This window comes from Uloborus diversus, chromosome 6 (assembly GCF_026930045.1).
Source record: "Uloborus diversus isolate 005 chromosome 6, Udiv.v.3.1, whole genome shotgun sequence".
Taxonomy (NCBI): Eukaryota; Metazoa; Arthropoda; class Arachnida; order Araneae; family Uloboridae; genus Uloborus; species Uloborus diversus.
This window is the reverse complement of record NC_072736.1, coordinates 88,811,636-88,825,253: the sequence shown is the minus strand read 5'-3', so window position 1 is coordinate 88,825,253 and position 13,618 is coordinate 88,811,636. Positions and strand designations below refer to the sequence as shown.

The window sequence follows — 13,618 nt, the reverse complement described above, 5'->3', positions numbered from 1 at the left end:
AAATATTTGAAAGCTGATCAATATTATTCGATTATCCAAGAAAATTATTCTATTCAGCGGGGATCTTTAACACTGCATTATGGGGGAAAATTCGGTTATGGGAGGTTTTATTCATTTATCTGTTACCCTATTAAGAGTGGATGACAGTACCATGAAAATGATCAACCTGCAAATTATTAATTAAAAAAAATGGAAATGTTTTTAATGAACTAAATTTTTATTCCACCCAACATTTCCTGTGACAGTGAGGTACCCTCTAACTACTGCGGGAATATATAAACGCATTGCTCAGCTAATGCGTTAACTGCCCTGGACTGATACATATGCCTTAATGTATATCCACTTCAATGTAATTCTAATCCAAAAAGTGATTTTCAAACTTTACATTAACATATAGAGTAATTCATGCTTTATCTAGTTCTATACTGAAATATATTGTAGTCCAGTTTGTTCATTCTAATTTCATTTAGCAGGACATATTATAATACAGAGTGCAAAACCTCGTGCAAAAATGTGTTTTTATCTCAAAACACTAGTTTTATAAATTTCTCAGTATTAAACTAGGGCAGCATTATATTAAATTTAATTGAATTTTTGAAATTTTACATTTAAGTTTTTGAAATTGAAATCAACGTTTTTAGAAAGATTTTCTTAAACATAATGTATCAATTATAATAATGGTTTCAGATTAATCTTATTGCGGAGGAAAAAATATATAAAACAAAACATTAAGAAGAACCAATATGCAGTAACTTGATGTTCCTGAAATTTTCAACACAAAAAGTTTTAAATAATAAAAATGGTTCACATTTGACATTTGGCTGTTGCATGTTGAAAACTTTGCACTTTTAGCTTTTTTTTTTTTTAGTGCTTCTATGATACCATGTTGTTTTTTGCATTAACATTAGTATTTTGCCATAGTTGTATGACAATCTTCTAGCATCATCTTTCAGCTTATGCTATTTCTTATTATTTTCTCCTTATTATCCTACACAAAGCATATTAAACAAAATTTAAAAAGATATTTTGCACTATGAATATGAACTTTATATTCAATTGCTTGTTAATAGTCTGTTAATTTATTCAAGAATCTGTTGTAGTCCTCGCACTGTTTCTGCTACCAGGAAATGAGACATATTTGAAATTGAAATATTCATACATACAAAAGTATGCGCTGTCATAGCCCCCCCCCCCCCCCCCCGTGGGTAAAAAATGTAAATAAATCCATTATTAAAGAATTAAGGCTTTTCTGCAATGAAAATAAGCGATACACGCTCTTTCTTTGCACTAATATACACTAAAACTTAATTATTAAAGTAATTGTATACTATAATTTTACTCTAACTATTTTAAGCATTAAATGAGGTGGTCTTTGAATTAAAAAAATTATACTTGTGCCAGTAGGTACAAAGAAAAAAAGTTTTTCAGGCACTAAATGAGTTAGTTGCTGAATCTGCAAAATTAGAATATTGACAAATGAGAAATATGTGCTATATCATTTTATCTGTTCTTCCACTAAATCATAATTAGCATTTCTTAGCATATCATAGTTAAATGACACTTTTTGAGGTCAGTGTATTTTTGGCCATACCACTGTCACGTACAGGACAAAAAGATGCTCAAGTTTCATCAACATTTAATCACATCTCTTAATTTTTAATTAAACAAGGGTATGTAATTTTTTTTCTTTACATTTGATACAAAGATACTTCTGACGCAGTTAAATTTTTATTAAGCTATTATTTGCTATTATTGTTGCATGTGTGGGACATCCAAAGTCAACCTTTTGTAACTTGCTTATGAATTAGTTAATATTTTTGCTCAATTAATATATTAATGTTAAAATAAATACTAGATTTTGAGAGCAAAGGTTCCAATGTAAAGGAAATGTATCTCATTTGTTTAGAAACAATAATTTAAGCCGTTGAAAATTTTTTTGTATTGGGTTAGAGAGAGAGAGAGAGATTCTACAAAAAAGTAGTCACGTTGTCCCGCATGTGATGATTCAAATGTTTCATTAAAAAGTAATTATTTAAAAAAATAATGACAAAATCTTTTTCTTAAGGAATCACACATTCATTTGTAATTTGTAAAGCAATAGACTTTTTATTATTACCCTTTTTAATTATTTTTTTCATGAAATATATGAGGCATTACATGCGAGGCAAAATTACCGTTTTTTGTGGAATGGCCCTTTTGCTTCTTTATAGTGCCTAATATCTGTTTTAACTTTTCTTTCTCTTGCTCTTATGTGATCTTTCGCATGTTTATGGCAGTCCGGTGTTACAAGATGATATTTAACCTCTTTACAACTGCATTTCAAAGGATAAGAAATATATGTTTGACTTAGAATGAAAAAAAAAAAAAAAAACAGACAATTTCAGAAATCCATTAAATTTCATTTGAAATGCATGTTCATAAATCTAATTCATGCCTAATGTTCTATAAGTATAATAGAGTTTTATTGGATTTTTTTTTTTTTTTTTTTTTTGGAAAGAAAAAAGGACAATCTTGAACTTCAGTTTTCCCCATCACTTTGTAACTTTCTTTTCCTACTTTTTGTTAATTTTTAGCATTTCTGTGATTCATTTTAAATTTGTTATATTCCCATGCAAATTTTGCTCTCATCTCTAATTGTGTTTATTTCAGCTCAAAATATTCAAGCCTTTTCGACTCCAAATGATTGGGTGCAAAATTATTTAGGATCGCATGACATCGCTTATGAAAATAATAGACTAAATACACTAAATCCTCTTGATAATACTTGGGCAGAAGAATATTTAATCACCTCTGAGCAAGATATACAGTAAGACTCATTTTTAAGAATAAATATTTTATGCTCATTTTTAAATTCAAGAAATGTCTTTTTTTTTTATTTGACTCTCAAAACTTTTTTTATATCAATTTCATTTAATTCTTTGAAATATAATTTTATTGTATTGTTTGTATGCATTTCTTTTGTATATATATCTATATATATATATATAAATACTAAGAAACATTAGCATAAACTATTTTTAACCTGGACAATTCAAACAAATTAAATTGAATCAAGCTTCACAACTCAGTTCAATAGGCGCCTTAGGCAGCACTTTGAAACTGGTAGACGAAAATTTATTAGCAATATAAAATTTGAACAAGTAGGAACGAAAATTTGAATCAAATCCTCAAAACAAACAATTCAGGGGGGGACTCCCCCCCCTGAATTGTTTGTTGCATAGGTTTTATACCTGTGAGAAAGCTTTTGCTCATTGTTTGCATTCCTGTTGGCTCTTTATAGGTTCATAATTTTCTCATTGGTGTTCAGTTAATCTGCTATTTTTACTTATTAAGCTGCTCGCTTTTCTGCCTTGTTGCTTTTGTTGGATGTCTTTTCATCCATAAACTCACTTCTTTTGCATTGAAAAAAGTGTTTCTTGCTACGCTAAAAGCCGTGCCTGCAGTAATCTGCAAATTTTGTGAAATAAAACATTCTTATTTTAATCTTTACTTTCCTGCACAGGTAAGGTATTTATTTATTCATAAGGTATTTATTTATTTTGTTGTCCTTTTTTTGTAAAAATTGTTTCAAAAAGGTGTCACCTGTAGCGTACATAGACTTCGGTGTGTCCCCATTCCCACTCTGCAGGATTTATATGTTCACCCCCATGAGAATTTTTTTAAACTTTAACTTAGTGTTAGTTTTTCTGAGCGTGCGCCCTCATACCTCTTGCTCCACCGGGGGTGTTACGTATGCCGCTGCATGTCTCTCACAGGCCCGTGCTGGCCCACCGGGACAAATCCCGGTGTGCCCCCTTTTACAGCGCCCAATACTCAATAAATGCAAAATGTTATCAAAACTAGTGGGGAAAAAATAGTTTTAAAAAATATATATGTATCGCACAAACCATTCATGTAGGATATAGCCAACGGGGGAAAACGATCTCTTCCGTAAAGTAAGGGTCCGCGTTAAGATACTGGCTTTCCAGTCTCAATAATAAGAGGACAGTAGACTACCCTCTATCATTTATTTCTGTTTACATTTGATGACCACCCACCCCCGCCCACCTCTCTCGGAACAGTTAAAGGAGATTGTTCTATCGAGTAAACAGATGGTTTCCATTTAAATGTTCTCAAGAGTTGATATGCAGTTTGAAGTGGATTAGCTGTAATAATGCCGGCTCCAGACATTGCCTGGGAGACTACAGCACCATGGTGCCATGGGGGGTGGGAGGGCGTTCGACACCAGAAGAGGCGGGCGATCAACCTGGGTTTCGAGATATATGAGAGGGTACCATAAACTAGGTTTTTGCTGTGTTAGAACTATTTTTTTTTTTAATTTTATTCTTTTTAAATTAATATTTTTTTTTTGAATACCAATATATTGCATTTAATTCCTGTCTTTTATGGCACACATAGAATTTTGATTATATGTTGAATTATCTAATAACAAGTGGTTTTCAGGATGCAAATATCTGTACCTCATAGCCAGTGTGACGTAAGTCCAAAAATAACGATTTTCCGTTTATTAGTGCATTGCGTGTAGAAGCCTATTCTACATCGAGCCATGTGAACGTAATTCTTTAAAAAAAAAAAAAATTTCAATTTTTACCTGGGTTGAACCTTGGGTCCCATCCTTTGGATGCACCAGAAAAAAGTTTTTCTACTTGCCTGCTAAGTTGCGATTAGGTGACTTATGGCCATCTGGCTATGAGGTAGATATATTAGTTTTACAGGGTTCGTACGGGTCATGGAAATCCTGGAAAGTCATGGGGAAAAAATAAGCGAATTTCAGACCTGGAAAAGTCATGGAAGATTGAAATTTTCATTGAAAGTCATGGAAATTTATTTCAAGTCATGGAAGAATGCCCTGGACAAAGAAAAAGTAACAGTAACTAAAGGAGCATTAGAAATCTTGAGTAATTTAACAGTATAGAACATAAAAGCTATTAAAAGCGGAAAATTGAACAATCCCAAAATCAAATCTGTATTTTGAAATCTCATTGCATCCACTTCTGTTGCAGCCGCTTGCCTTTTTTTGCGGTGTGATTTTACTGCTTGGACATCACTTATTTTGAATTTACTGTTATTTTCGACACTTCTTATGTTTCATATTCTGTAGTAGCGAAATTTCACGTTCTTAGTTTTGCCACGCCCACTCAAAAAAAAAAAAAACGCAATTCAATTGCATCCAAGTTCGATTTCATCACTCGTAAGAACTTTATCATTAAACTTATCAGAGTTTATCTTAATTTGTTGAAGGTTTTAGAAAATAAAGATCTTTAGTCAGGCAATAGAATACAGAAAAAGAGAAATTCTAATACTTTAAAACAGTAATGCCCAACATATGGCTCGCAAAACTAATCCATGTGACTCACTGCTACGTTCAATGTCAGGAATCAAACATGTTCTAAAATTTCTTCACCTATTAATTTATATGCATTTGAAAAAGTGCAAATAACTAAACAAAACAAGTATACTTTTGAATCAGAAGATTGATTCATTATTAAATGGTTTTTTCAAAAAAGATCTGATTTAGAAACATAAAAAACTAAACTATGTGGCTTTACTTTAAAGAATCAAAATACTGTCAAGTAACGTGGATGATTAAATGCACTGTTGACACTAAAAGGCAACTTTTGAAGCAAATTTATTGAAACTTAGTGATGACTCGTTCAACCTTTGTCCCATTCAATATCATTCTGCCTATTTATAAATAAAATATCAGACATTTAAGCATCATCATATTTGTTTTACTGCATTTTTACTTTACTTAAATTTATATGATGAAGACAATTAAGAATAGTTTAGTTTTTTAAGTGTGCACTTATTATTTTTCCCATTACGAGTAAGTGCTTCAATGCGGCTGTGGCATTCATGTAGACGTTTTGCTAATGCTCATTTCCAAAAATTATCAAGTTTTGAGATTAAATAGTGCTATTCTCTTCGAGTAACAAGGTCATGAAAATTTTCATTGAAGTCATGAAAAAGTCTTGGAAAAGTCATGGAATTTTTCCATTCAAATAGAGTATGAACCCTGGTTTTAATTTCTGTCTTTTATGGTACACATAGATTTGGGATAACATGTTCAATTATCTAATAATTAATATGAAAATGTTCGGTACTTTTCCCGCCATTCAGTATGTTAGGGGAAAGGACGGCAAAAAATATTCACCCAGGGTGCAGTCATTTCTTAGGACGAATCTGCCAGCAGGGTCAGGCAAAGAGCGGGGCAATCACCTCGGACGTGGTGGTATTACAAGACATCATTAACTAAAATTTTGCTGCATTACAATTAATTAATGTATTTTTTAATTATATTCATTAAAAAAAGGTTTTTAAAAAGCAAATATATTAGATTTAATTCCCTTCTTTTATGGTAAACATAGATTTCGGATTACATATTCAATTATCAGATAATTAATATAAAAATGTTCAGTACTTTTCCCACCTTTTTGTGTGAGGGGAGGAGGCAGAAAATATTCGCTCAGTGTGTCGTCATTTCTTAGGGACGGACCTGCAAGCAGAGCCACCCGAAGAGCGGGGCGATCACCCCGGTTGCTGAGATATGACATAAGTTTGACAGGGTGCTATAAACTAAGCTTTTGCTGCATTACAATTTGATTTAATTTTTAATTTCATTATTCTAAAAAGAGGTTTTAAGCATGCAAATATATTAAATTAATTCTTGTCTTTTATGGTATACATAGATTTAGTATTAAATGTTCTATTATCTAATAATCAATATATGAATATTTTCAGTACCTTTCCCACCGTCCTATGTGAAAGGGAGTGGGAGCGGAGAGGGAAGCAAACATTTTACAGGGTTCGTACGGGTCATGGAAATCCTGGAAAGTCATGGGGAAAAAATAAGCAAATTTCAGACCTGGAAAAGTCATGGGAAATTGAAATTTTCATTCAAAGTCATGGAAATTTATTTTAGGTCATGGAAAAATGTCCTGGATAAAGAGAAAGTAACAGTAACTAAAAGAGCATTAGAAGTGATTTAATAGTAGTATAGCACATAAAAGTTATTAAAAGTCAAAAATTGGACGATCCAAAAATCAAATCTGAATTTTGAAATCTCATTGCATCCACTTCTGTCGCAACCACTCGCCTTTTTTAGTGATGTGATTTTACTGCTTGGGCATCACTCATTTTGTATTAACTATTATTTTCAACATTTCTTATGTTTTATATTCTGTAGTAGCAAACTTGCAAGTTCTTGGTTTGGCCACGCCCGCTCTAAAAAAGCAATTCAATTGCATCCGAGTTGGTTTCCATCACTCGTAATAACTTGATTATAAAATTTATCAGAGTTTATCTTAATTTGTTGAAGGTTTTAGAAAATAAAGATCTTTAGTCAGGTGATAAAATACAGAAAAAGGGGAATTCTAATACTCTTAAACAGTAGTGCCCAACATACGGCCCGCAAAACTAATCCATGCAGCCAACTGCTACGTTCAATGTCGGGAATCACACATTATGTGTTGAAATTTCTGAACATGTTAATTTATATACACTTGAAAATGCGCAAATAAGTAAACAAAACAAGTACTTTTGAATCAGATTTATTCACTACTAAATGGTTTTTTTAATATAATCACCTTGATTAGAAACATAAAAAACTAAACTATGGGGCTTTACTTTAAAGAAACAAAATACTTTCTAGTTATGTGGATGATTAAATGCTTTGTTGGGACACTAAAAAGCAACTTATGAAGCAAATTTATTGAAACTAACTGATGACTCATTTATTTTTGTCCCATTTGTTATCATTTTATTAAAAAAAAGTATTAGACATTTAAGCATCATTATATTCCATTTACTCACTGTAATTTTACTTTACTTAACTTATATGATGAAGACAAATAAGAATAGTTTAGTTTTTTAAGTGTACACTGATATTTTTTCCCATTACGAGTAAGTGCTTCAATGAAGTAGTGGCATTCATGTGGAAGTTTTTGCTAATACTCATTTCTAAAAATTAGCAAGTTATATACTAAATAGTGCTATTCCTGTTAGATATTAAATAATGCTGTAACAAGGTCATGAAAATTTTTATTGAAGTCATGAAAAAGTCTTGGAATTTTTTCATCCAAATAGAGTATGAACCCTGATTTTAGGTGATAAACTGTATAGGTCAACCTTAATTAGTATACCAGATTCGAAGTCTCAATGTTTAAAAAGTTATTTTTCATTCAAATATGTTTTCAATTTGCAGGTACTTATTAGTTTGTGATTGTGATTAAGTTGCATATTACAGTACTGTCATACTAAGAATTAATACTTTTGTGAAATGGATTTGTAAAACCAGTGGAAATGAAACGTAACTTAAGCTTGATGCATAAACATTTTGGTTTTACTATTAATAGTGTTCTGAAAGAATGTATCGAGTTTGTTTCTCAAAGTTTAAAAGTAATTTTTGTAAATTACACAATATTTTACTTATGGTCATTATTTCTCAGTTTCTCGATTTTTTTTATAATTACATAATTCAATAATGTTATTATCTTTCTTAGTTTCTCTAATTAATTATTTCTATTTATTTATTTTGTTTATTTATTTAATTTTTTCATGTTTTTAATCCTATACCATACCCATGTTATTGTACAGTCCAGTTTTAATTGGCATTCCAGATTCGAAAGGTTTAGAAAGTTATTTATCAAATACGTTTTTAATTTGCAGTCATTTAATAGTTTGAGATTATGTTGCATATCATCATGTTTACAAAATGCTCAGTCATCAATACTGTTATACTAAGAATTAATAAAACTGTAGAATGACTTCATGAAAACAGGTCGGAAATCAATAGATTACTGCTGTTTAATTTTAATACATAAAAGTTTTGATTTCATTACTCTATGGTGTTTTGCCAGAAGTTAGGGGTTATTTTTATGAAACTTAAAGAAGTACTCTTCATATTGCAATACAGGGTTTTCAAAACTCGTGGTCAAAAATTAAAGGATGATAAAAGGTATTTAAACAAGTACGAATGATATCGAATCATACGGTCGCAAACGCGTTGCTGACGCGCTACTTGCACACAAAGCCAGAAACTGACAAATGCGAATCAGGTCACGAATTTATTGTACAGAGATCGTTATATAACAACATTAATTTTTAAAAAAGTTTTTACCGCATTAAACAGCTTGACAACATGCAGTAGAAGTAAGATAAAAGCAAACAACAAGAAAAGTATGTGCAAAATACTGCAACATCCCAAATCCCGAAAAATTGTATGATTTGTTCCTAAAAAAAGAGAAAACTTGAAAAAATATACTTGGTCTTCAAGTGCTTGCAAACCTTGAAAATTTGAAAAGTTTTGCTACAAACCTTGAAATTAAAAATTTATAACAAATGGAAGGGAATAGGGAAAGGAATACCAAAATTTGTCAAATCCAGTTCCTAAATACATCCCGCCTCAAAAATGTAAAAATCATGGTTTTCACGTTTCTCATGTCTTGCCATTTATTTTTATTACCAGTATTAGAGTTTCTATAGTTATTTTACTTCTACTGCATATTGTCAACCTATTTAGCACGGAAAAAAATAATATATTATCTCTATTGCTTTACGTTTTTCTGCACTACTTGTAATTGGAAGAAAGTTGTAATGAGACATCTATAGTTTATTTTTTCATTTAAACTTAAAATAGCCATTTTTTACTAAATTAGGAAAAACTGTAAAACTATACAATAAAATACTAAAATATCCGAGACTGGAAATGCAAATAAAGTACCTTAATTAGTTTTAATTATTCTAGAGTCTTTGAAAATAATCAGATAAGTACTTGAAACTCTTAGCAAAGTGTGCATAAATTTTATTTCTTATCAAATGTATACATTATTAATTGTCCAAATAAGCAGCATGATTCTCTTCTGTTACCTATTTTTTTTGTACACAATTTCTTTTAAAGCTTTTTTTACTGTAGATCATTTTGTATTTAATTCATTGTTGTATTTGTTGATGGGTTGTCAGAGTGTCCAAAAACTAATTGTACGTTTGAAGCCAGTCAACAAGTAACAATGCATTAAAAGTTTTGTTTGCCTATTTTTTTCCTGATATTTTTGGAGTTTCAATTACTACTTATTAGACTTCAAAAGGCAAAATTTTGCATCTATTTTTCAAAATTTAATCCTGGGGAACAAACCTCAGACCCGCTGAAATAGAGGATGTTCTTTACTCCACTAAAAAGAGAGCCCTATGCTACTTCCTTCATACAATTCCACCTCTTAAAGTCAGTTCAAAGAGGGCAGCAGTACACATTAAAAAGCCAACAAAACAGTAAAGCATGGCTTTGTGTATCAAAAGAAAAAGACAAAATATTAAGAAAAAAGGGAAAAAATTTATAACTGGCCTTTTTTTCTGTTTTCTTTGTCACTGACAGAAAAGTTGCCCGGACTATTAAAGACCCATACCCTAAAATAGCTTAAGCTTAGGGCCCCATTAAGTCTAAATCCGGCCCTGCATGAACACAAAGTTGTATGCTCCTATATGATTCTTATTTATTTCTCAGAGTTACTCCAGCTTTAAAGAGGGAACAAAATTATATTTTTTGAAGTTGAATAAAGAAAATTGAATAAAAAAATTTGAAAGAACTCCCCCAGAAGTGATGTCTGGAAGAATTGCGCCCCCCCCCCCCCCCCCCCCAATGTGTGCACATATACCTAAACAACAAATGGCGCCCTCCGACTAGTCTTTCCACCGCCCATTTTGGAGGCCCAGTACGGGCCTGATCACTTACATTCATGTTATTTTTGTCATTCTAAGTTGTGTGCTGCTAATGGTCGGTAGGATATGTCATAAGTGCACTTTATTTATTGCTTTTGTTCTTTAATACTCTGTACTGCACATATTGACACAGTGTCACTATTGCATAATGTTTTATGTACCAAAAGTCAAGTTTTTAAACACCTTAGCCCTGGCTATAGGGCGGTAACTTGCTGAAGAACAATTGTTATTTTAAATTCCTCCCTCACGTTTAACTACCTTAATTGGTTATTCATGATATTTACTATCTGCAGTACCCATGGCATCTAATTCTAAGGATAATTGGGTGTTTACTGTAGTTTATGAATTTAAATAGTATTTTTGTTTTTCTTAGATAATTTTTTTTTTTTTTTTAATTTTTATTATTTTGCAGAAATCAGCGTCCATTGGGAAATGCTTGGTCTCAAGATTTCAAAGCTCAAAGCTGTAGTGAAATTACAGAAATAGCAACTGGCTTGTCTGATTCTGTAACTGATCCAAAAATTTCAGAGTCAAAAGTATGTTTTTTTTTCTTTTTTATTTCAAGAACATGTGTAATATGATTGTTTTATTACAATTAACTTAAAAAGATAGTGTGTTAAAATTAGTCATAAAAAATGTCTTTGTACATTTTAATAATATTTGGCTCAGAAATGGTGAGTTAACCTGGATTGTAGTGATATCTAAGAGTTAAACTTCTGTTTCTACGAGGGCATTTCGAAAAGTAAAGATATACCATACACCAGAGGAAACGAAAAGTTTTGGTGAGCAAGTTGGCAACATGGGTATTAACCTTGAACCTTTAGCTTTCTCCTTGTGGTCGTTCGGCATTGCAATGTCATAATCATAAGTTAAAAAGAAAATAAATTGTGAAAAGACCCTCTAATAATCCGACCATTGATAATCAAGAGTTTACTGTATTTTGTCTTCTTGATTCAGCTCGGTTTAAGGGCAGGTATAGACTACCATTTTAGGGGGGGGAGGATCATGCTAAAGAATGCCCCCCCCCAACCCCTTTCCCCTAAGGAACCTAGGGTTTTGGGCATGAAAAATTTCTTAAAATGCATGGGTGTCCATAAAAAGCACAAAATCGGTCAGGAATAAGACCCCTAATAGGTATAAGTCATGGCTGCCACACTTCTGTCCAGGCGACAGAACTCCGTCTTTTCAAAGTTTCGGCCATCAGATTTTTTTTTGTTTAAAAACAAATCAGTTTTGAAAAATCTTTTCCATCTTTAAAAAGGAAAAACAACTGTTTTACCTCTCTTTATGCAGCTGCATTTTGAAGTCTCTCCATCATTAATTCCAGAATGGAGGCTTATACTTGCTAAAGCGTTGGAAGCGAGTGTCACTCCGCTTCTGGGCTTACTCGGATCAGCGGGTGTGAAGTGAAGTAAAGGGAAGTCTGAAAGAATGTTTATTTTCTCTCTAAAGTGAAACTTTCTCCGCTGAAAAAACGCGTTTCATGTTTGGCACGATGATTTTCACTGATGAAACATTGATTTGAACTAAAAGGCGAACTTTATATAAATAAATGTGCTATCTTTTTTCTTATTGTTTTTTTTTTCCATGTTCAAAATAGTTTTTATAGATGAAACAAATCTTTCACTTTTGAATCTCTCACTCTATGCCTCAAAGAGGTCTTATTCTTCTGAGGAAAAAAAAAACTGGCCCATCTGCTAAAGTTCAAAAGATAACCTGTTTTTTTTTTTTCAAAAAATAACTAAATAAGTTACTCAATTTGTTGATTTCAACCATTCTTATATTAATCTGGAAAATTTTGTTAAAGTTTTTATCACAATGCATCTTATAGCCAAGAATCTCATGCCTGAATTTTTTTTAATTACTATTTTTTTGTATGAAATATGAACTATTTATGTAACATGAACTATACAATCTGAAGCTTTTTTTTTCTGCAGTAGCAAATAGTAAGTTTTTTTATTGTATTTTATTATTAGGTTCTTTTTCTACTTTTACCTCCTAAAAATCTTAGACAATGATATGTTATTTTTCATTTAGGTTTTAATTTTCACTTAATCTTACAATTTGGTTTTACAGTAAAACCTGTAAAGTTGACCACCTTTGTAAGTTGACCACCTGTCTAAGTTGACCGCTTTTGTCAGGAACGGAATTAGTCCTATCTTATATAATGAAGGAAAACCTCTGTAACTTGACCACCTCTCTATCTTGACCACCTGTCTATCTTGACCACTAATATACACCAGCTTTGGTTTGGAGTATTGCAAAAAACCCTTTGTAAGTTGACCCCTTGTCAAAAGCATTAGATTGTACTAAAAGTTTAATCAGTTATGCATCAAATAAGCAACCAGACATTAAAAAAAATAATAAATAAATAGCCAAACTTCATTAAGGAGTTATTTCGTTGAAAAGTATATTACCATTGTTACAGATGTACAGGAAAAAATCAAATGAAGAATTTAAGTCACTTTTGACTCGTTATGAATTTTTAGAAATTGTTAATGTCAATTAAGTAGTTTTTCATGAGTAATGAGACTTTTTTTTTCTTCGATCGATTTACAGAGATTTTAAATTTGTATGATAATTTACGCATTATATTTATTCATTTAATTTATTATTCTGGTAAATAATCTCTAAAAATATTTAAAAGCATTTTTACTTATTGTTTTAAAGTAATGTTAAACAATGAAAGTGAGTCTAAAGTATTCCAATTAGTTGGAAAAATGAATGCATAGGGCAAGAAATGACAAAAAAAAAAAAAAAAATGTTTTCGTTACTATCCTCTATAAGTTGACCACCTGTTTAAGTTGACCACCAAAGCACTGCACCGCAAGTGGTCAACTTACACAGGTTTCACTGTACTATATAGTTACAACATCAAAAATTAGTTTTATATATATGTCTAAAA

The 13,618-nt window shown here is 31.3% G+C and overlaps 1 protein-coding gene across 1 annotated transcript in view; it reads left to right on the top strand.

Moving 5' to 3' along the window:
* The window catches only part of LOC129225224 (peroxisomal targeting signal 1 receptor-like), an 83,279-nt gene that overhangs the window by 32,397 nt on the left and 37,264 nt on the right, over window positions 1–13,618 (top strand). Inside the window, exons 5-6 of the mRNA XM_054859797.1 lie at window positions 2,650–2,806; window positions 11,126–11,249. Of these exons, the coding sequence (XP_054715772.1) occupies window positions 2,650–2,806; window positions 11,126–11,249 (281 nt within the window). The remainder of the gene's footprint in view (window positions 1–2,649; window positions 2,807–11,125; window positions 11,250–13,618) is intronic.